General features: G+C 43.0%; 1 protein-coding gene across 3 annotated transcripts in view; it reads left to right on the top strand.

Moving 5' to 3' along the window:
• osbpl5 (oxysterol binding protein-like 5) overlaps nucleotides 1-20,977 on the top strand; it is a 36,626-nt gene extending 15,649 nt beyond the window's left edge. For 2 of the 3 annotated variants that reach the window (XM_052060053.1, XM_052060052.1), the window contains exons 3-23: nucleotides 3,471-3,628; nucleotides 3,753-3,826; nucleotides 5,349-5,429; nucleotides 5,704-5,805; nucleotides 6,411-6,614; nucleotides 6,943-7,027; nucleotides 7,442-7,604; nucleotides 10,669-10,885; nucleotides 10,981-11,165; nucleotides 11,246-11,327; nucleotides 12,074-12,172; nucleotides 12,340-12,436; nucleotides 13,107-13,205; nucleotides 13,384-13,481; nucleotides 13,567-13,656; nucleotides 14,608-14,744; nucleotides 14,963-15,142; nucleotides 15,245-15,374; nucleotides 16,000-16,114; nucleotides 17,656-17,749; nucleotides 18,991-20,977. In XM_052060053.1, coding sequence (XP_051916013.1) covers nucleotides 3,493-3,628; nucleotides 3,753-3,826; nucleotides 5,349-5,429; nucleotides 5,704-5,805; nucleotides 6,411-6,614; nucleotides 6,943-7,027; nucleotides 7,442-7,604; nucleotides 10,669-10,885; nucleotides 10,981-11,165; nucleotides 11,246-11,327; nucleotides 12,074-12,172; nucleotides 12,340-12,436; nucleotides 13,107-13,205; nucleotides 13,384-13,481; nucleotides 13,567-13,656; nucleotides 14,608-14,744; nucleotides 14,963-15,142; nucleotides 15,245-15,374; nucleotides 16,000-16,114; nucleotides 17,656-17,749; nucleotides 18,991-19,126 — 2,604 coding nt within the window. In that variant the 5' untranslated portion in view covers nucleotides 3,471-3,492 and the 3' untranslated portion in view covers nucleotides 19,127-20,977. Of the gene's footprint in view, nucleotides 1-3,470; nucleotides 3,629-3,752; nucleotides 3,827-5,348; nucleotides 5,430-5,703; nucleotides 5,806-6,410; nucleotides 6,615-6,942; nucleotides 7,028-7,441; nucleotides 7,605-10,668; nucleotides 10,886-10,980; nucleotides 11,166-11,245; nucleotides 11,328-12,073; nucleotides 12,173-12,339; nucleotides 12,437-13,106; nucleotides 13,206-13,383; nucleotides 13,482-13,566; nucleotides 13,657-14,607; nucleotides 14,745-14,962; nucleotides 15,143-15,244; nucleotides 15,375-15,999; nucleotides 16,115-17,655; nucleotides 17,750-18,990 lie in introns of those variants that run through there. The other variant, XM_052060054.1, reaches the window with a different exon arrangement.
• The last annotated feature ends 2,490 nt before the right edge of the window (nucleotides 20,978-23,467 follow it).

Below are 23,467 nucleotides of genomic sequence, written 5' to 3'. Positions count from 1 at the left end.
GTCTCCTCATCCTCAACTTCAGCAGCCATTCATCCAACCGCACCAACGCCGACTGTCCAGCAGCGCTGACATCTCCACTGAACAAAATGGGGTTGTGAAAAATGCTGCCCATTACAGGCGCAAAAAACACTAGCGCCCCAGGTCTGTCCAGCACCGACAGTCAATGGCGCCGACATTCCTCCCAATCAAAATCTGCGCTGGTTCAGGCGTGCTGCCGAGAAGGCGCACCCACCAAGCACAGATACTTCTCTTTTGACGAATGTCGTGCCAAAAAAACGCTGAAAACAGTCCATATCAGGTCCACATGAAACAACAAACAACAAGACAAAAACAACAAAAAAGAACAAAAAGCAAGGCCCTTGAAGTGCACTTGCCGAAGGGTGCCTCCTCTGGCGCCATCTTGAAAAAATGTTTCATGTAGTTGCTGATCAGACACATACAAAGGTCAGGAGGAGTTTTGGACCAGTCCTCTTCACCAAACTCTTTCAGTTCAGCACTATTCTTGGAATATCTAGTGTAAATCGCTTTAATTAGGTCATGCCACAGCATCTCAATCGGGCTGTGGTCAGTACGCTTCTTGCGCCACTCTTAAAGATGTAATTTCTTCTGTGGAATGTATTCATTTGTTGATTTACTTATATCCTGCGAGTCATTGTTGCCATATGCTCTTTTGTTAAAGTGTAATTGGAAGACTGACGGTTTTCTTGCATGCAAATGTCTTGATAAACATTGGAATGAACAATGGAATGAACTCTTGTTTTGTGTTGTCTTGAGAGGGAAGAAATGTCATCTGTGCTGTATGTACAGCACCTTTGACAATAAAGTTGTACTTGACTTGACTTGAATTTGTCCGTCAATGATAAGAACTTATCAAGGCACTGAGGAAGCAAATCAGTTCCAGTTGTGATGTGGAACATCTAGGCCAGGGGTGCCCAAACTTTTTGGATCGAAGATCTACTTTTTGATCAACTAACCTCACGGGATCTACCCTTGCCGGCGCGCGCACGCACACACACACACACACACACAAATGTAAGATTTACCTGCTTTATTTTATTTTTTACATTTTTTTTTGTGAAAATGAGACTGATTAGTGTGCAGTGTATATTAACACAAAAAAATATATTACTAACATGTACAAAGACACAGAAATGGTTGTTTGTTTTTTTTCTTCTCGACACTCCTCGGATCTACTTGGGGACCTGTCTTAGATCTACCGGTAGATCAGGATCTACCTAATGGGCACCCCTGATCTAGGCACTTTTGGAAATTTAAACTGGAGCAATGGTTTTGTGGACAGCAGCGGCTACATCCCTTGCATCATTCCATGATATCTGTTCTTGTTGAATATCTTAATTTATCGTAGATTTTACAACTGGTATGTTAGATTGTGCCAGAAATTCTTTGTATTATGATGACATATTGAAGGCTCAAAATAACTTCATGTCTTTGCTGACCAGTTTTGGTAACCACTGACTTCATTTGAGGAGCAATTTTCTCTTTTTGAGGAGGAATACTATACAGTATCTTCTATTTTATCACGTCAGCTAAACAGGTCAAACACAGGTTGTCCTGTGGGCACTCATATAGTAAATCATTTGAGGCACTATTAAGACAGCTGATTTGTAGCTTTAGGGCTTCTTTCATTTCCTGTTCAGCCGAATGAAAAGCTGTTCTAGATTTACCCCCAAGCTTGGATTGCATTGGAGCAATAGTTTTATATGAAAAATGCATCGTTTTCTATCACTTTTTTCTTTTCTTTTCTTTTCCTTTTTTGTGCTTGGTGTTCTTTGTATGGACCTGTTTCTGCAATAAAAAAAATCATTGCATACATAAATAAAACACTGCCATGCGTGGAGTCTCGCTGTATTGGTTCTTAAAGAATTATAAAAATATGAAATTATATATAAATTGTTGTGGACGTAACCAGCTCAAGGTGTACCCCGCCGACTGCCCGAGGCTCCAGGACGCCCGCAACCCTTGTGAGGATAAGCAGTTTGGAAAATGGATGGATGGGTGTTTCTGCAAGTGAATTTTTACAGGTTGGCAGCTGTGAAGCAGTATAAAATAATTGTTGGGTTTCAAGGGTGTTTTCATAGGGTCTTCACTTTCCCTAATGGAAGACTTTTCTCATCAAAGAGTCCGTGTCATCTGCCAGTCTAAACTGGATCATTTTCTGCTATGCTGGCATTCACCTTCCGAACCATATTACGTGCCTTCATGGAGAGGGCGTACCAGGGTAAAAGATTCAATGCGGTTCTGGTTATGGATTGCTCCAGCCGTACAGAACAATGACGGTCCTTTTTTAAAATTCAGTTTCGGCTGGAAGGCGTTCTCGTCATTCAAATCCCTTAAATATGCCTTCAGCATTGGTAATACCCAGAATAGAACATTACCACGGATCCTCCCAGAGAGCATCACAAATTGCCACTGCACAAATTAAAAGTTGCAATCTACAATTGCAATGTTCTTTTTCTTTTTCCACACCGTGCCATACAAGCACATTTACAGATTCCAAGTACACCATGCTGCGGTAATTAAAAACTCCATTATACTGTCAAGAAAGTAACGTATTTATTTTGTTTATTTATTAACCTTTATATATCCAGGTAAGGAAAGGTATTTGCAATTTGCAAAGAAGGACGACACAAGTGTAAGAATGATCAATTTACTCACATCTCTTTGAGGATGGTGGCTGCTATGTATCTGGTTCACCACCAGGTGTCACCAATAATGTATTTTATAAGGCTTTGAGGCTCTGACTCGTTTTTTCCAAATCAGTATGCAAAGCAAACGTTTCACAAAGATTCAATAGCCCATTTCTAGCAAATTATAGTCCTAAACTACAATATATATCTGGAAACACAGTGTAGCCTTCTCGACAGTTCGAGCTGACAAACACCCATACTCCATTTACCTTTGTATCTTACAGTCTAATTGACCAGTCTCAATTATAAACAAGTTTGTTTAATCATCCATATGCTGAGAGCCACGACTCTCGGCAGTTACTAAAGCTGGGCAATAAATATTTAGCTTTTTTGTCAGTGCTCAAGCAGTCGGATGGTGGGGAAAAAAGCACCAAGATGATAGATTTAACAGCCCAAGTGACTCAAATTGCAATGCCATTGTGTCTGTCTTGAAACTCCTAATTGACTACACTTTGCCCCATGAAGATGCATCCCATTAGTTAATAGAGCCACTTTAAATCCACAGCACTCTTGCTTGTGGATGTCTGAGAGCCTGGTGGAGTAGCATTTGCTGAGGGCCGCCTGTTGAGAATGATGAGGGGGCTGAGCATGAAGTGATCAGGGGGTGCAACACACTCTGTCTTCATTCAAAGACAATGTGCAGTCTGAGCACAGTGACCAAAAAAAAGATCAAGTAGTTCTTGGATGCAAACATAATGGCAAGAACTGAATATTTTATTCATATTTTCCTCTGTTGTGTCATTTTACCTGTCCTTTTCACAGAGAGGGTGAGCTAATTGTTAGGATGAAGGAAGAGAGTTTGTACCACCGTCGGTTGTCATTGTGCCCAAATGCAACTTCCCCACCCAAGATTGACCCCCGCACCCTCACAAGAAACCTTTCTTGTGGAGAAGATAGTGACCTCTACAACCTCAGCTCAGGTAAGAAGCCACATACAAAAGATTGCAGCTGTTCATCAGCCACTTTGGCTTATAACAGTCTGTCAGCTGACTGGCTCCCTCGGTTCATGTGTCTGTGTGTGTGACTGTTGTGGGTTCCCACCAGGCAGTGAGACAGACAGGCAGGATATCTCCATGATGACTAATGAACTTAGTCCTGCCCAGTCACCAGGCAGCAAGGTAAGAACCCATTCCTAATTGGGCAATTCCCTCACAGCTTCCCCAACATTTTTTTTTAATGTCGATACCACCTGATCAATTGTTTAAGGTAAATCTGCAGCACTGCTGTGGCTGGGAAAAGAAACTGTGGAATTATTTTTGTCAGGGCCATGTGGGAACCATAGGCATATTAACTGTAACCTAGACCTTTTCGACATGCTGCTCCTCGCATTGCTGTGCGCTTTGTCCCTTTGTTCTTTGTTCTTTGTCCCTTTGTTCACTTTGCTTCAAGTCATCCTATCTGTTTCATTCATTTCGTTTGAAGTTGTTGCAAATATCAACTAGGATTAGTGAAGACAAATTTCACTGGCATATATAGTAGATGTCTTGTTTATGCTCCTCTTGATGCTTTATCCTCTGTACTTATGTTTACATGTGAAGAAAGCCCCCCACCACACACACACACACAGTCTATTAGGATAGGTCTCCGTTCTCCTCCGTACTGGATATTATTTTTATTTATTTTTTTATGTTCTTGTGTACGAAAACTTCAAAATGCCAAATTTCTCGCCAGGCCAGATGTATGTGCAAAGTTGGGTGATTTCTTTGACGTCCCTCCAGACTACCAGGGGCAGCCCGTAAAATATGGAATACACCTTCACATAGTGCAGGATGAGAATGAACATCAAAACGGGGGACAAACGGCACTCAATTGTCAATCTTTGTGGGCATTTGCCCTACTATGTCATTCGGACAGTATCTTTTGTGACTAGGGCATGAAGAATGAGCAAACTACCACTGCAAAAGAAGGCCAATGCTGCTATTAGTGGCCACAGTTAAATCTTTTTGTATTTGGCCCTTTTTTTTTCTCCGTAGAATAGCGACATGACTCATCTTCGTCTCCTCATCTTGTCATTTACCTCATCATCACAACATCGTGCGATTTTCAGTTATTAGGTTTTCTGGACCTTTCAAACGATATTTCAAGATCCTCCTCTTTGTTTTCAAATCTCTGAATAATCTCGCGCCACCTTACCTCTCTGAGCTCATACGCCCTTACACACCTGCCCGGCGCCCCAGGTCTGTGGACCAGACATTATTAGGAGTACCAAGAACTAAACTGAGGCTCAGAGGGGATCGAGCCTTTTCTGTTGCTGGTCCCTCTCTCTGGAATGACCTCCCACTGAACATTCGGCAAGCCTCCTCGCTGCCCATCTTCAAAGCCCTCCTCAAAACTCACGTGTATTCTTTGGCGTTCGACGCAGCATGACTTAGATTTGTTCTTGATTTTACTGTTTGGTGCTTTCTACCGCCTTTACTACCGATTTGTCTTACTGTTTATTGTGCATGCTAAATCGCTCCATGGACAGCACTTTGTATGCAGCGATGGCTGTTTGAAAGTGCTCTATAAATAAATACTCTTGACTTGACTTGTTGATAAACCTCATTGCACTAGTGGTATTACATTTGTAACCTAAACGCACTGAGATTTAAGAGGGATGGTTTTTTTCTGCTCCCTACCTCTCTTCCTTCTGTACTCCAGTCTGAGTCTAGGATGTTTAATGGTCTGGAAAAGGAATGTCCCTCACCGACAGAAAAGCTTGCTCGAAAAGAGTCTCTTAAGGTACACACATGCATCATACAGTATCGTCGTTATCATTTCATCAAGATCTCATGCCAGACACAATTTAAAAAGAAAAAAAAGCAAGTTATGTCCATTTATCTTGGGATTAGTTATATAATAACATTGCAAAATCCACAATGAAAACAAAACCTTTATTTTTCTATTGTTAACATTTTTCACAGCACTGTGAATGAATTGTATTTTTATTGGATTCTGCTTCTACATAGTTTATTCAATGCGTTGATGACTTATCTGTCATCTACCTCTTTGACAGGTCCAAAAGCAGAATTACCGTCAAGAAAAGAAGCGGGCTGCCAAAGAACTGTTCAGCGCGCTGAAGGACCCGAGTGTTGTCATTATGTCGAACTGGCTAAAGGTGAGGTTGCTGAAGCTATGCACTCTTGTTACTGAGATCATATGGCCAAAAATAATACTGTAGGTTTTATTTATAAGCTGCTCTGACCATTCCACATCCTTTAAACACACAGCTCTGGCAAGTCTAACAACGATTTTAGACGGTCATAGAATGACAGTATTTTTAGTCGGCAGCCTCTTGAACTAGCTTCGATAACATCTGTTGTACAAAAGCAATCCCAGTGAAGGTGAGGTGTTGTTTAAAACATAAATAAAAACGGAATGCAATGATTTTCAAATCATGTTCAACCTACATTTAATTGAATACACTATAAAGACAAGATTTAATGTTCAGGCTGATAACGTTGTTTTTATCAAATAATCATTAACTTAGAATTTCATGACTTGGAATTCCATGGGTGAACTTGATGGGGTATAAAAGGAGCTTCCCCTGAATTGCTCAGCGTTCCGTGAACAGTTCAGCGTGTTTAGGACACTCTGGATCTGCTTAGATAACCACTGCATACTTTAATTCCTGCCAATCAAGCAACTTCACACAGCCATTGAAGAGTGGACCAGCACTCTTGATCTTTAAAATGTCCCTCCATCGCCTTTGTTCTTTTTCAGATCCGTGGCTCTTTAAAGAGTTGGACCAAGCTGTGGTGTGCCATGAAACCTGGTGTTCTTTTGATCTATAAGACCCCCAAAACTGACCACTGGGTTGGCACTGTCCTGCTGAGTGCCTGCAAGCTCATCGAGAGGCCCTCGAAGAAGGATGGCTTCTGCTTCAAGCTTTACCATCCACTGGACCAGTCCATTTGGGCTGTCAAGGTCAGACATGCCTGGCTGCTCCAATTGATCGGCTAACAATTGCTGATGGCCAAGTTTGCTGTAAATAGACCTTTCTGGGTCAAAGCCCCCACCCCCCTCTCCACTACGTAAAACACTGTGCAAAAACAATGCGTGAAGAGATTGATAGTCGGTATGAAAGAAATTTTAATGGTGGACCATAACGGTACCACAAAGATTAACAATATTAACTGTAGTTCTCTCTGATCCATTAGCTGTTCATCATAAGATTAAAAATAAGTTTGTTTGTTTTTTGTTTTTTTTAACCATTGCTATGGTTTAGTTCCATGATGTATTTCATGATGTTTAGGGTCCCAAAGGAGAAACTGTTGGCTCCATCACACAGCCTTTACCAAGCAGCTACCTGATCTTCAGAGCGTCTTCTGAGTCTGATGGTGAGAATGGGTTTGGCAGTGTGTAAACCAAACGTTTCTCTACTTACACAGGGCTCCAAACTAACTATTTTGACTAATAGCAGTGTTTAAGGGTACAAGTAGAAAATGTAGGGGCGAACATTGTAAATCGATTTGCAAATGAAATATTCACATTTTCATGTTCACGTTCATTTTCATTGTATTACGGTACTAGTACAAACAATCTTCAAGCCAACTGCTACTGTCCAATAATTAATTACTGGTGATTGTTTATTTTACATCATCAAATATACTGGTCGCACATGCGCGAGTAGATGAAAAATGTATTTGCAGTGTCCCAGATTTTGGGGGCAAAATGTCACCATTTAGAGGCAGTCTGGAGCTCTGCTTCAATTTATTGTACACACACTTCTTTAAAACCGTTTGCTTCTTCAGGCCGATGCTGGATGGATGCGCTGGAGCTTTCTCTGAGTTGCTCCAGCCTTTACAAGCTCACAGCCAAGTCGGGAAAAGAAGGAGATATCAGCACAAATTCTGAGTCTTCTCACTTTCTCCATCTTCTGCAGTCTAGCACGCTAGCAGACACAGAGCTTTTGCAGTAAGTAAGAACTCACTGATTTTACTGCATGCTCAACAACAGGCACATAAGTGGAACTCAGTAGGTATGCGGTGGTTGTCCAAATTTAACCATTCCGCATAATTGTTCTGAAAAAGAGTTATTTCCTGCGAAAATGTATATTGGTTTTCTTTTTGTGCCATTGATAAATAGTGGCAGGCGAAACAATTAAATGCTGTTTCACTTTTTGGCCCAAACTTCAATTAACCCATGCATCCACCTTTTGACAAAATTGTGTGTTGAACAAAATATGTCCAGATTTCACCCCAAGTAATTGTTTGAGTAAATTGAGGCCAGATCGTCATTACTTCAATGCAGTTATCTTTCGCAGGTTTGTGGTTTTGCATTCAAGAAAAGAGGTTGAAGTGAGTTGAGTAGATTGAGACAAAATGGGTTTAGCTGCTATCTTGTGAACTCTATAATTAAGTAAAAAACTTTTTTTCGAGGGGCAGGGGCGTGGTCTCAATTGCTTGAGGATTTCTTTTGCTATTCACGGGAGGGCTCAAGTCCTATTCTTCACAGATAGCATTATTAGCAAATAGATATAATTTTTGCGACATTTTTGTTCGTGATTTGTCATGAGATTTTTCCTATGTAAATTATGTTCCTTTGCTCAGTTGCTGCTCTCCAGTCCATCCCAATAGAAAATAATCCCCAGTTTACACCCTGCATCACTTGCATTGTTTTGTGCATAATGTCACGTATGTCCATCAGCGTGCCATTATGGGAATCTCTTTCTGATGGTTTGTCATTTGGGGGTTTTGGTAAGATCATCTATTGTAAACCTGCTGTTTGAATCCCTCAAGGCAGCCATTTCTCCACCCCCTTTTCTGTGGCTTCAATTTATGGTGACAAAATCATCACGCCTTTTCCAACCAATGACAACAGCCAGCAGGGTCATGAAGAATGTGAGCAATGTTCCTTTCAGAAAAGAATAAGAAGTGTTGTCTTTCAGCAAGCCTTAACAAACAAAGGTTTGTAGCTGTTAAGAAAACAGGACTTTGATCTTTTTACTGGTTTTTACGATTGAAGACATAATTGTACAGTAAGTAGGAGGACAAGTGCTCGCCTACTCTTCTGGATTTACTTGTAACAACATATTCAGTTGAATAGAATGACATTTTCCATGCGCCATTCAATGTTTGGGGTTTAGCGGAAGTTATGATGTCCCTGATGCAGAACATTTTAGCGTTTGGTAATTCCAGATTTGACATTTATGGTTTTACTGTTCTGGAATGTGATTTTTCTGGTCTGTCAACATTTGAGTTCCTCATTAATTGTTTCCTTTCTTTTCCTGATAAACCCGTTTTTTCTTGTTTAATTTTCGACTAGAACATCATGTACGTTGGAAGAAGACTTTTTTTCTTTTTATATGAGCATTTGTGTTCCTGGTTGAAAGGTGTCATAGTTTGTTAAGTGGGAGTGCAGCGGGTGTACTGACATCTAATGACAGGTCTGTAAAATGGCTTTTCATTCGATTTACTCTTCTACTTTCTTTCGGGCTTTACAGACACTCGACTATATTTATATTGTAACTACTTATACACTACTGAGTGTCTTTAAAACAATTCTTTCAGATTTCTCACGGGTTTTGAAAAACGTGGAAAATGATTTAGCATTTTTCCAGTCATGGAAAACACACAAAAAAGGAAAAGCTTTAGTTGTCGCGAAAATGATTATTCCTCCTTCGGCTTCTCTCTGCCTCGTGGTTTCATCTGCCTTCAACATTGATCTATAGTGCTTTTCTGCCTCATGTAACGCTACCAACAATATCTCAGGTTTCATGACGATGAGGTCGTCTCACCGGGCAACATTTCACTAACTATTTCATACTTTCTCCATTGTCTGAAAACAGAAACAAAAAATATGTGAATGACAAAATATTCATGAAGAATTCAGCTCTGTTAATATGTTTATGTGCACAGAGAGCAGAGCTCTGAGTTGTCATGTTTTTTTATTATTATTTTTTTTAAATGTGCAAAATACACTGATTAAGGTACAATTGTAGAAAATAAGATTTATCAAAAGAGTAGAATTTATTCGTGTATGTTGTTATAACTTGACTTGTACTGCAGCTGATGCAAAGGTCCTGGAAAAGTCAATGGAAAATAATTTCAGGAAAAGAGTGTCTTTAAATTTTAACCTAACGTGTTAAAGGCTCAACAGTACCATCTAGTGGCTCTATGGGTAGGGTCGTCGGGTAGAGGAATCCCGAACACACCCATTTCAAAGGAACCAACTGTAAAATGGAAAATGTATTTTTTAATAAGATATCCTTTATTTGTCCCACACTGGGGACATTTACAGCCTCCAGCAGCAAGAATGTGGGTAGAAAGAAGAAAGAAGAAAAAAACAAACAAACACCGTAAAAAAGATTGTTTAATTTGAGCCAAAGTAGGACTGAATGTGTGTGTTCCATATATGGGTGGATCACACTCCTCAGCCTCCCGGGTAAAATCTGCCAATGGGAGCAGTTTTTATTTATTTATTTATTTTTTTGTCCTGGCTTTGGAAAAGCAGACCAGATCTATTCCTGAAGGATGCAAGAGATTCACGTGTGCCCCTTCAACCCATATAAGGTCAAGAGCTGTATGTCATGACCGAAAGAACACAATTGCACATCTCAGCAGCATAAATTAGTTTGCCCCACACTCAGCTAATCTGAAATTAATCCATCAATTAAATGTCAAATTACCTGCCTATAAGAATGAATCTCATTCTTCGTTTTACAGGAAGTCTTATGTAAGATTTTTCACTGTAACGGAAATACAGCATAATTCAGACATTTCACTAATAAACACAACATACAAGCAGCACATACAAGTTAGATTTTTTTTCCCTCTCCCAATGTGTATGACAAGCTCACAGTGCGTGCGTAATTCTTTTACATCAGCGTGTTTTGTAATTGTCACAACAAAGATTATTTGCCAACAAATCACTGAAGTAATCTGCAAATGTTTCAGTGACAAGTTAAAACATGTGAGTGCTTGAATAGTTCATTGTATGCATTATTTTAATCTAGATGTTTTATCTCTGTTACTATAAGGTTGAATGAGTCTGTGCTGCTGGGCAATCACCACATGGACCATGATAGATTTTCGGACAAATCAGAGCGTGATGGTCACGATGACTGGGACGCTTCTGCCATTGATAATGGAGGAAGGTTGACAGAAGAGAGTGATGTGGACCAATCAGATGAAGCGATGTCTCCCATGCCACAGGGAACAATTTATGTTGAGCAGGGCACAGAAGAGATGGCAGAGGTGAGATGCCATGTAAACTAGATGTCCTTTCTTGCCTGTTTAATAATTTTGCTCAGAAACTTGCAGCTCTGTAATGCTTGTGTTATGTGTCTCAGGCTGGGGAGGCATCACAGGTTGAGACTGTTTCAGAGGAAAATAAGGGTATGATCTGGGGTATTTTGAAGCAGCTACGACCGGGCATGGACCTCTCAAAGGTGGTGCTGCCCACATTCATCCTGGAGCCTCGTTCCTTCCTGGACAAGCTATCGGACTACTACTATCATGCTGATCTGCTCTCTCAGTCAGTATTGCCGTACAGCTGTAACATAATGTCTGATTGTCTTTGTTTTCATATCTTGTAATGATTACTAACTCCTTTAGAGCTGCACTGGAGGACAGTTCATATGGCCGTATGAAGCAGGTAGTCAGATGGTACTTGTCTGGCTTTTACAAGAAGCCTAAGGTAAGATATATTCTATGTCAATTTATTTGTACCCTAGTGTAGGGCAACACTAAATTACATGTTTCTTTTCTAACACCTGACAGCAAATGTTAAACAATCTTCACTCAGACGTATACAGTCATCTAAAAATTATTGGCCCATCATTTGCTGGTGTAATTTTTTTTTTTTCCGGGGTGGCCCGAGTGGTTAGCACGTGGACTTCACAGTATTGGGTTCGATTCCAGCTGCGGCCTCCCTGTGTGGAGTTAGCATGTTCTCCCCGTGATTGCGTGGGTTTTCTCCGGGTCCTCCGGTTTCCTCCCACATTACAAAAACATGCATGGCAGGCTGATTGAACACTCCAAATTGTCCCTAGGGGTGAGTGTGAGCGCGAATGGTTGTTCGTTTCTGTGTGCCCTGCGATTGGCTGGCGGGTCTCCCCCGCCTACTGCCCAAAGAAGGCTGGGATAGGTTCCAGCACCCCACGTAACCCTAGTGAGGATAAAGCGGTTTTGAAAATGAATGAATGAATATTTTGGACGTTTCATGAAGCAACTGATTTACTAATATATGAAATAATGATTTTGGAAACCATTGAAGACTGTGTGGCTGCATACATTACAATGAAGTTTTTGATCATGTTTATAAGTAATGTTCATAAGTTAATTGGATAATTGACGAAGTATACATTTACAAAATAATTTAGTAGTAAGCATTTATTGGTCCATTCACTGACATATTATTGATTGCATCTTTGACTTTTCTAGGGTCTAAAGAAGCCTTACAACCCAATATTGGGAGAAACGTTTCGCTGCTGTTGGCCTCATCCCCAAAGTCAAGGCTGCACTTTCTACATAGCTGAACAGGTGAAAACATTGACTCATACCCATAAATCTGGCAAACAGCAATTCATACTAATAAACCCACTAATCAGAAACACCTTCAAGTTTGAAACAGATGCCTGCCAGATCTTGACAGCCCCATTTTTAATCTCCAGCTCACAATGTCCATGTCACAATATTTCTTTTTCCAGATTTCGCACCATCCACCCATTTCTGCCTTTTATGTCTGCAATAGGAAGGATGGTTTTTCCATCAGTGGAAGCATCTTGGCAAAGTCCAAATTTTACGGTATGTAGTAATTTACATTTATTGTTCTTGTCCAGGCGGCCCGGTAGTCCAGTGGTTAGCACGTCGGCTTCACAGTGCAGAGGTACCGGGTTCGATTCCAGCTCCGGCCTCCCTGTGTGGAGTTTGCATGTTCTCCCCGGGCCTGCGTGGGTTTTCTCCGGGTGCTCCGGTTTCCTCCCACATTCCAAAAACATGCGTGGCAGGCTGATTGAACACTCTAAATTGTCCCTAGGTGTGAGTGTGAGTGTGAGTGCGAATGGTTGTTCGTCTCTGTGTGCCCTGCGATTGGCTGGCAACCGATTCAGGGTGTCCCCCGCCTACTGCCCGAAGGCAGCTGGCATAGTGAGGATCAAGCGGCTCGGAAGATGAATGAATGAATGAATATTCTTGTCCACTTCAGTGCTTGATAGTCATACATGACAGACAGAAGTGGAATACCAGCTTTCTTTTACCCCATTCCCTAACTTGGCTCAATTACCATTTGTTCAAAAATAAAACCTTTTCATTTCATGTTTTCCCCTTGATGTTGCTGTGTTTAGTTTAATGCATTGCTGTTCAGGAACATTTAAACCTATTGAACACTTTAAAATGAGAAAAATTTCACATTAAAGGCAGGTTAGGTGCCGTTGTGAATACTAATCAAGTTCTACTCTGCTGCTCTGTTGCGTAGGTAACTCTCTGTCTGCTATCCTGGATGGCAAAGCGAGACTGGCCTTTTTGAGCAGGGAGGAGGAGTATGTTATCACGATGCCCTATGCTCATTGTAAAGGTAACTGTCTGCTTAGCTATTTCACTTTGGTGCAACATTTGAAGCTACATAAATTGGGAAAATTACGACACACTTCCTGTAAGAAAAAACAAAAAAAAAACCTTCAAAGCTTTTCAACGTGCATATTCTGAGGTGAAATGGTAACACTGAAGTGGTAACACATGTCTGTCCTCAAAAGGTATCCTATATGGCACTATGACACTAGAGCTGGGTGGAAAGGTTACCATCGAGTGTGAGAAAAACAAATGTTTCACTGAGCTGGAGTTCAAGTTAAAGGTACACTGTCGCCATCTGCTGTTCAATTCGAGCTCTGCAGTCTGCATCGGTTACAAGGGGGAAAATGTGATTGTGCTCACTGCAGCCCTTCCTGGGAGGCCCATGCTCTGTGAATCAGATCAGTGGCAAGATCTTTGAGGGGGACGAGCTTGCTGCCACCATCGATGGACATTGGGTACAAGAACCTTCTTTTCTCGCTTTTCTGGTGTTGTTTTCCAAATCCTTGGGTATTTTTTATTTTTATTTTGAAATATCACTTAGAACGAGAAAAAGTAGTTAGCTCAGGTCAGGGGTCACCTACATGTCTGTGGGCACCAAGTTGCCCCCATGGATCACATGAGTAGTCTGGGGGCCTGTTCTAAAAATTGCTAAGCAATGAAATAAAAATCCATCCATCCATCCATTTTCTATTCCACTTATCCTCATGAGGTTCACGGGCGTGCTGGAGGCTATTCCAGCTGTCTTCAGGCAGTAGGTTATTTCAGAAGTGTGTTTCAAATTGGTAGCTCTTCACACTTATCAGTATGCCGAAAGCAGCTCTCAGTCTCACAAAGGTTGGTGGCCCCTTGATTCCTCGCCTCTGCTGAGAAATAGTATTTCCATCGTCCTCCTAAGATGTGAGGGGATCTTGCCCTTCCCTTGCATGAAATATAGTAAAATCGAAAAGTTGACATCTTAATTTTACTTTTTCATAATTTATTGAGGGGCGGCCCGGTAGTCCAGTGGTTAGCACGTCGGCTTCACAGTGCAGAGGTACCGGGTTCGATTCCAGCCCCGGCCTCCCTGTGTGGAGTTTGCATGTTCTCCCCGGGCCTGCGTGGGTTTTCTCCGGGTGCTCCGGTTTCCTCCCACATTCCAAAAATATGCATGGCAGGCTGATTGAACACTCTAAATTGTCCCCAGGTGTGAGTGTGAGCGTGGATGGTTGTTCGTTTCTGTGTGCCCTGCGATTGGCTGGCAACTGATTCAGGGTGTCCCCCGCCTATTGCCCGAAGACGGCTGGGATAGGCTCCAGCACCCCCCGCGACCCTAGTGAGGATCAAGCGGCTCGGAAGATGAATGAATGAATGAATAATTTATTGATTCCTGGCCTTTCATTGCAATTTGTTTGGCTTTTTGTAATCAGGACAGTGAGGTTTTTATTCATGAGAAGCGCTCTGGACAGCAGGCAACATTGTGGAATCCGAGCCCAGATGTCCGTCGCAGTCGTCTCAAGAGACGTGTGGTCCACTTTGACCAGCAGGGAGAGTTTGAGTCTGAAAGGTAAATCACGTGTTCTTCATTGGATTTCAGAAGAATGAAACGGCATTTTCGTCGCCATTTTTTGTTTATTATTCTTGGCAATCTAGTTAAAAAGAATTGTTACTGCTTACTATGTTACCTCATTTTGCTAGGTGAGGAAAACCACATCCGTTAGTTGACATGTATATTCCTGTATTATTTGTCAGTGTATTTGGGGTTCTGTTTTCCTTACTTAACAGGCTGTGGCAGCATGTGACCAGAGCAATCATAGAGCGTGACCAGTTGCAAGCCACACAGGAGAAGTTTGTGCTGGAAGAAGCTCAGCGTAAAGAGTCGAGGGAGAGGGGAGACAAGCCCTGGACCCCACGGCTTTTTTATCAGGACACAGTGACCTCAGAGTGGACTTACAAGCATGTGGAGTATGAACACTTTTAAAAGAAAGCACAGACCTGTCTCTTCATTTTTAGGTTCAGGAGACAACTGACCTGTGGAATAACCGGTCCAATCTTGTTTTAATTTAGAGCCGAGCCATGGGAGCCAGAGCGCTGTCTAGTTCAGTTTGAGAGAGATGGAGTGATTCAAACACTGGAGAAAACACAAAAACGACACAACGGCCTCTCTTACAGCGACAGCTGGCCCAGCCAACGCAAGGTGAGTCACCCATCTTTACACGTGCAGCAGCTCATTGTCCATCCATCCATCCATCCATTTTCCGAGCCGCTTGATCCTCACTAGGGTCGCGGGGGGTGCTGGAGCCTATCTCAGCTGTCTTCGGGCAGTAGGCAGGGGACACCCTGAATCGGTTGCCAGCCAATCGCAGAGCACACAGAAACGAACAACCATTCGCACTCACACTCACACCTAGGGACAATTTAGAGTGTTCAATCAGCCTGCCACGCATGTTTTTGGAATGTGGGAGGAAACCGGAGCACCCGGAGAAAAGCCACGAAGGCCCGGGGAGAACATGCAAACTCCACACAGGGAGGCCGGAGCTGGAATCGAACCCGGTACCTCTGCACTGTGAAGCCCACGTGCTAACCACTGGACTACCGGGCCGCCAGCTCATTGTCATATCAACATTATTTTAAAGCTCTTGATGATCAACCCAAACATACAGGAGTTAAATCGACTTGTATTACATGAGACAGACAAGTCACTGTGTCTAACCGGTTGGATTATCCGATTGAATTACTTGTGTAGCCATGTGTGGTGGCATTTGTTAGCACTGTCATTTGGCAATTGATCAATAAAATCGTGTTTCCCCCCCCCCCCCCAGGCTAAGGTGAACGGAACACAAAGGAAAGCCAGCAGTCAGCCGTCCAGCTGCAGCCAGAACACTGAGAGCAGCAGCAGCACCCCAGAACCAACACACGAGTCCTCTGATAATGAGGGTGAGGCTTTGACACAACAGCTACGTGGTGGCCCAGGGGTGGCAACCCCACATTTGGGGAAATTTTGATACCAGCGACTCACATGGATGCATAGATCCCTTCATATAACCAGCATCCATACTTCACACTATAACAAGCAAACAACATGGCTTTGAGGTAATTATTTATCGTACCATCCACAGTCATAGTTACTTGAAATAAAATGCACACATACCTTATATATTTTGCTCAACACATTAATTGTTTTAAATTCATTTAATAATACATGCAGGAGCAAACATACGTTTTTGTGGCATTGTGCTCTGTAGATATAATTTGAAAGAATGAGCCATCAATGGCGGTATGCAAAACGGTATTGGCCTTCTGTGACAATCGATCATTCTGGTCGTCTGTAAGCTAACAAATGAGTACATGAGGTAGAAGTCGACTATGAGACGGTACACCAAAGCAACAGCAAATGCACTATCTAATACATTAATCTCAGCAAAGCGTAGCTTTTTACTTAGACGTGATCCTGCTTGTATTGAGAGTGTGTAGAGCAGAATTCGGTGTTTCATTTCATGAAACCCTGACTGTTGATGGTATTATAAACATCTAATTTATCATACCATTAAGTTTCAATGGCGGTTACGATCATGTGAATTTACACTTGGACGTGCTTGGGTCACCCTGGCCACTCCATTTTAAATAAATTGGCTACGCCTCTATAACACACACACAAAAAAAAGCTTGTTGTTTTGAAATCATGTTTGGTTTATCAGTTGAGTAAACAGGAACAAGAAAATATAGAGGAGTGCGATAAAGATAACATCTAATGTCAAATCAGCACTCTTAAGAGTGTTTTTAACTTGATTATTGTTGAAATTCAGATCAGTATTTCAGAGAACATCTGCCTGTCTTGCTTTATTTCCTCCAGGGGGTCTTACGATGGATTTGGCATTCTGTTTTGAGCTCATGACCTAGTTTGAACGAGCTTGCACAGAGGTGATCGTCACGCAGACCAACAAGGGACGCTCAGAGGCCCAATCCCAATACCCACACTCCACCCTATGGTCCTCATTGAAATGTATACGTAGTGGAAGTGCACATAGTGTTCGAGAGCGCGGTTCAAGCAAATGAAAATTGCAGTATTGGGACAGTGCATGTCAGTTCACTGGCATTACACCATTCGGTTTGAGCTGCGACATCAAACATGGCGGCGCATATTTTTGTTTTGGTGCCTCTTTGGCTGTTAAAAGTCATAGAACTGCAGTAAAGTAGGCGTAAAGTGAAAACTCGCTCTCAGGCTTACAGTCGATGGCAGCTCTGATTCCATTGTTTGCACTTTTTGTGGCCCCTGATGATGATATCAAATTCTTAACTCATCGGATGTACTGGCAGATTATGAATACAGTGTTCAAGTAAACCCTTGCATTAAGTCAGCTCTTTGCTTTTAGTTTAATGTGTCGGAAGAGTTTGTCATTATGAGGTTATTATGTGAGATATTCTTGACACTCACTTTATATTGTTTTTTTTAACATTTGTAACGTTCATGTTTTCAGAATTCTCAAACCACTGTGCACGATGCAGCAAGGATTTGGCCCTCCTCCAGACCTCCATCGCCTCCGTACAGAAGACGCAGCAAGACATTCAGAGGTGAAGCAACGCACACCAGCTGTGTTTTTGTGATTGTTTTTAGGTGGAGTAAACCTATGGTTTTTAACATCTCATCTTGTTATGAAATAATCCACACATAGCGTGGGAAAAATTTGCCATTGTTTGTGCTTTCGATATTCATTTTATTTATGTATTCCTCTTTTTGACTGCGACTCAGCAGTGCACTGAAGTCAAGTTACATGTCCTCTGGCAACAATGAGCCCCGCAAACAAGCTACAGTAGACCGGACATTACAGTGTACATGACAACTGTGTAAATTCCTTGAAAACGTGTTTCACTATCAAATATTTTGAATGGTATATTTCCTAAGATAGTTGTGTTTTATTGTAGCTTAGAATAAACCAATTTACTTTTCATTCTGATCAGGTAAAATACATAAAGAAGACAATGATTGATATTTTTTTAAACATAACTAAAATAATAATAATAATAATGTTATGAACATGTTTCACATAATCATTGTTTTACTTTTAACCTAAGTGCAGGCTTTTGTTAGGCAGCATAAATTACCCCAAAAAAACAAATGGCCTTTCCAGCCTTTTATAATCAGGAGATACAAGATATTTCATTTTACGCTCTCACGGCAGGTAGTATGTACTATCGTGACATCCTCATCTCTTTTTAACCAGATGCGTGACCTTTTTGAGACAGCATATTGCCACGGGGCATTTAGACAATTAAATGTACAACAGAAGAAGAAAGTTAGGTGTCAAAAAGAAATGCACAGTTAAGTTCTCCAGTTACGACATTGCGGTTACAAATTCTTCCTGTCTTCGTTATTGTGGTGAATGACTTGGGAAACACGTTATACAAACACTCGACGCGAGCAGTTGTGTCTCTGCACCTCGCCCCATTATTCATGGCGTTGCAGCGAGCACAATACCACAGAATTTGCAAAGATTTTCATCGAATGTCAAAGGATGGTGCGCCAGAAGCGAAATGCATGAGAGTGTAGCAATCGGGATTAGGCAAGGAAACGCTGTACTTGTGTTCAGCAACAGCACAAGCTTCAGGGCGCTTCCTGATAGGCCATAGTTGTTTCATCTCGCAATGTAGGAGTCGGACGAAAATCTGTGTTGACCGCACACGCGCGCGTGTAAGGATTTGCAAGCACTGAGAAGGGTAACATTTAAAATTGTCAGCCCCTGAGCGGTTTGATCAGAAGGGTTTGCCCTTCTCTATTTATTGGCAATAAAAGCAACCCTCGCCTGTCTTTGTAGGAACTTGTCAGCTCTGACTCGTCAGCTCACTCAGCAGAGGGCAGCAGATGACAGTGTCTCGTGGATGGGTCGGCACTGTGTGATCGTCTGTTTGGTGCTCCTCTCACATCTTCTCCTCTGCTACATCTACGCCTGAGAACCTCAGTTCTCCGTCCAGCACCGACCTGACATTAATCCCACCCACAAGCACAAAGTAATCAGCCAGGGGGGAGCCTAGAACTCAGATGAGTGTTGGGCGAGGGACTTAGTCCCATACTTTTTATTGTAGGGAAAGGAATAGCATGAACATTATAGCAATAAACACAGCCAACGCCTGTCAGACATCTTCAGATAGAAAGAATTCCCCCTCGTGTAGCCAAACTGAAAGAGCACCGGCACCCACGCACTTTGGACAGGAGACAAGGGATGACGGAAAGGAATCACAAAGAGAGTCTTTCAATTAAAACAAAAAAAATGGATGAGTTGTACAATGAAGATTTGTAAGAATTTCGAGACCACTATTCCTTAGTGTCTTTATCTAATTGCCCTGCAATACTGTCTGATTGTGAATATTTTTGTGAGTTGTATGTATGTACTGTAAGGCCCTATGTGCGCAGGTATAGCACTGCGTCAATGTTTCGTGCAACTTCCACTCCAGATTTTGGGCCTTAACCGCTGATGCCAAAAAGGAAAAGAAAAAAAAAGGACATCTTCCAACAGTGCAATTCTGTTTTATATTCACACATCCGCTTTGTCTCGTCTTGTAATGAGCATACTTTTACCAAAACAGTATATATAATCCGAGAGGACAAAGAGTTCTTGTTTACAGGGAGCACTGTGTGTGTGTGTGTGTGTGTGTGTGTGTGTGTGTCCAGTGGCACGTACTGTAGGAAGGAAGGTTCATGTGGGTCAAGAGCGAGAGCCATAAAAAGTGTCTTTAAATTTGTGTGCCAACTGTGGCATAATGGAAGGGACGATTGTGGGGCACTCTGTTCAGTTAGCGCTGGATGCAGCATGTGGAGTTGCATAATACCATAACGCGAGGTCTCCTGTTTGACATTTTGTTTTTAAACTAAGTTACAATTTCATTCATCCTGAAAGATTATCTACAAATGTACTTAACACTCTAAGCCATGATCACCAAAATTTGATCAGTTGTGTCTGTTAACTACCCGTAGTTGTCGTTAGCAGATGGCTTGAGCAGCATGCAGCACACAAATGTAAATAAGATCAACTACATTGATTTTTAATGTCAAGTGACTAATGATGGAAATAGACTAACAAGTATTGACGTTTTCTCACAAACAGCCAGAGCCATAAGCCCTCCAAGTCCAATCTTTCTGGCCTTTAGAGAAACTATCGGTAAAACACAATTGTTTTTGAAATGGCCATTTGGTGTTCGTCTTGGTCCACAACTTTTTCAGGTAACTTTGCAAATGTAAAAACACTTGCTGATTTGTTGTATATGTTCTTTGAGAAGGTATGTACATATTTGTCCGCAGTGCTTTTACACTCTGTGAAAAAAAAAAAAAAAGATTTCAGAATGTATTTATTGTGTGATCTACCCCCTTTGTAACTCATCTTGGAGTGTAGAGTTTAGAGCGCAGGGATGACAATCTTGCTCCCAGTGTTATGTGCTTCTTCTCTCATTGATGTATTTTTGTGTGTCAGAAAGCCATTGAGTTATGCTAAAAAGCAAGTACCATATGTGACCATTTTCTAACACTTCATTTCAGTGCCCACTTTGTAACATTTCAGTCCAGTGCCAGTACTGATAAACCCAACGGGATCACATTTTAGTCATGAAAGTCGACTCTGAATGATTTTTGTACATTCTTTTCATTATTTGCCTGTTTTTATATCCGATCACCACCACCTTCTGGGACTGTATATACCATCTACTTTTGTTATACTGAACAAAAACTCCAAACACAATGATGCCCAATTTTTTTTCATTCACATTTGTTTCACACTGTAGCACTACAGTAAAAACGTTTAACTCCGACAATGCCTTTTTTCTTTATTAATGTTTGACTGCGTGGGTTTTCTCCGGGTGCTCCGGTTTCCTCCCACATTCCAAAAAACATGCGTGGCAGACTGATTGAACACTCTAAATTGTCCCTAGGTGTGAGTGTGAGTGCGGATGGTTGTTCGTTTCTGTGTGCCCTGCGATTGGCTGGCAACCGATTCAGGGTGTCCCCCGCCTACTGCCCGAAGACAGCTGGGATAGGCTCCAGCACCCACCGCGACCCTAGTGAGGATCAAGCGGCTCAGAAGATGAATGAATGAATGAATGTTTGACTGTTGAAATGCTGTGCCTCAACAGTTGTCAATCCAGCGAAGTAGAAAATCGCTTGCAACCCCCTCGCCCTGACAGAAACTAAATTGTTTGGAGTCTCCACATAATACAGGAGGCCTGGGAGTGATTGATTTTATTATTCGATTATACTCTTGATTATGTGGTTGCCTTGAACCGAGCACCTTATGAATCACATAGGGTCCAACAAACCGGGGGTTGAGTTTCTTGTCACCCGACTGAAGAGGAAGATCCTTGGATGACAGCCACACCTTCTGCCCAGGTCGGTAAGCCGGTGCTGAACGACGGCGACGGTTGGCACCACGACTGGCACGTTCCGTCGCACGGAGCAGAGCGGATCGGGTGACCTTCCAGACACGGCGACAGCGATCCAGGTGGTTCTGCACCGAAGTAACTGCCACTTCAGACTCCTGTGCAGAGAAGATGGGTGGCTGGTACCCCAGAGATACCTCGAAGGGTGAGAAGCCGGTGGTGGAGCAGACAAGGGAGTTGATAGCATATTCAACCCAGGGAAGAAACCGGCTCCAGGAGGCAGGATTATTCGCGGCCACACAACGAAGGGCAGACTCCACACTCTGGTTCATCCTCTCAGTCTGTCTGTTAGTCTGGGGATGATATCCTGAGGAGAGACTAACAGAAGCGCCTAACCCCTTGCAAAATGCCTACCATACATGGGAGACGAATTGGGGTCCTCGATCCGAGACAACATCCTTGGGAAGACCATGCAGGCGGAACACATGGGCCATGAGGAGCTCCGCAGTCTCGTAGGCCGACGGTAGTTTAGGGAGGGCCACCAGGTGAACTCCCTTGCTGAAACGGTCCACCACCATTAGGATCACAGTGTTACCTTCAGAAGGGGGAAGTCCAAACACAAAGTCCACTGCCACATGGGACCAGGGCCGACTGGGAGTAGGAAGTGGCTGTAGCAGACCTGCAGGTGCCTGGTGGGAAGCCTTGCTGCGAGCGGAGACAGTGCAGGCCGTGACAAATCTCTTAACGTCTCTCCTCATGGTGGGCCACCAGAACCTCCGAGCCAGGAAGGTGTAGGTACGATGGACACCTGGGTGGCAAGCAAACCGGCTAGCATGGCCCCACTGGAGTACCCGAGAGCGAGGAGGGGCGTCGCTTGGAGCAGGATGAGAGCGTAAAGCACGCTTGACAGCAGCCTCCAGGTGCATAGTTACCATGCCTATCACCCTTGTCTCAGGGAGGACAGGGAGGGGTTCCTCTGTAGCAGGCTCCTGTGGGTGTTGTCGGGAAAGGGCATCTGCCTTCGAGTTGCGAGAACCAGGACGATAGGTAAGTGTAAAGTCGAAGTTGGCCCACCGCGCTTGTCGACCGTTTAGGCGCTTGGTAGCCCGGATAAATGTCAGGTTCTTATGGTCCGTCCAGATGGTAAATGGCTGCTCTGCTCCCTCCAACCAGTGGCGCCACTCCCCCAAAGCAGCCACCACCGCCAGCAACTCACTCAATGTCGTAGTTCACCTCAGCAGGAAGGAATCGGCGGGAGTAGAACGCACAAGGGGGAACCTTTTTGTCAGTCTCCGACCGTTGAGAGAGCACTGTTATGTTTCGATCTGGTTATATTCGGTTTTGATTCCTCATGTGCCCTTTTTTCGCCACCCGTTCTCGTTATCAGTGTTCCTTCTGTGTAACCAATTAGCTCCCTCGACCCTCTGTGTGTTGTCCAGGTGTTTCTCGTTGTCTCGTCACTTAGCTTGTATTTAGTTCCCTGAGTTTCTGCCAGTCTTTGTTGGGTCATTGTGAGCTGTGAGTATGTGAGCATACGTGTGCTCCTGTCATGTTTTGTTTCCTGTAGTGATGGGTCCAGCAACACCGATGCATTGACACATGCGCCGGGCTCACAGGGCAAACCACGTGTCGATGCATGTGCTGGCTCATTACGTCACGTGATTGACACGTGAACTGCGTTGACACAGTCCAGGCTTCTAATTGACACACCGGCTGAGTTGACACAGTCCAGGCTGCTAATTGACACATCGACTGTGTTGACACAGTCCAGGCTGCTAATTGACACATCGGCTGCGTTGACACAGTCCAGGCTGCTAATTGACACGTGAACTGCACCGGTGCAGTTTAGACTGCATCGGCTGCTTGGCACAGTACAGGCTGCGCCACTTAGTCCAGGGGGCGTCGACTCAGTGCACAGGGCGTTGACGC

Source organism: Hippocampus zosterae, chromosome 3 (genome assembly GCF_025434085.1).
Source record: "Hippocampus zosterae strain Florida chromosome 3, ASM2543408v3, whole genome shotgun sequence".
Classification (NCBI taxonomy): Eukaryota; Metazoa; Chordata; class Actinopteri; order Syngnathiformes; family Syngnathidae; genus Hippocampus; species Hippocampus zosterae.
The sequence above is the reverse complement of the archived record's forward strand: the minus strand, read 5'-3'. Positions and strand labels throughout refer to the sequence as shown.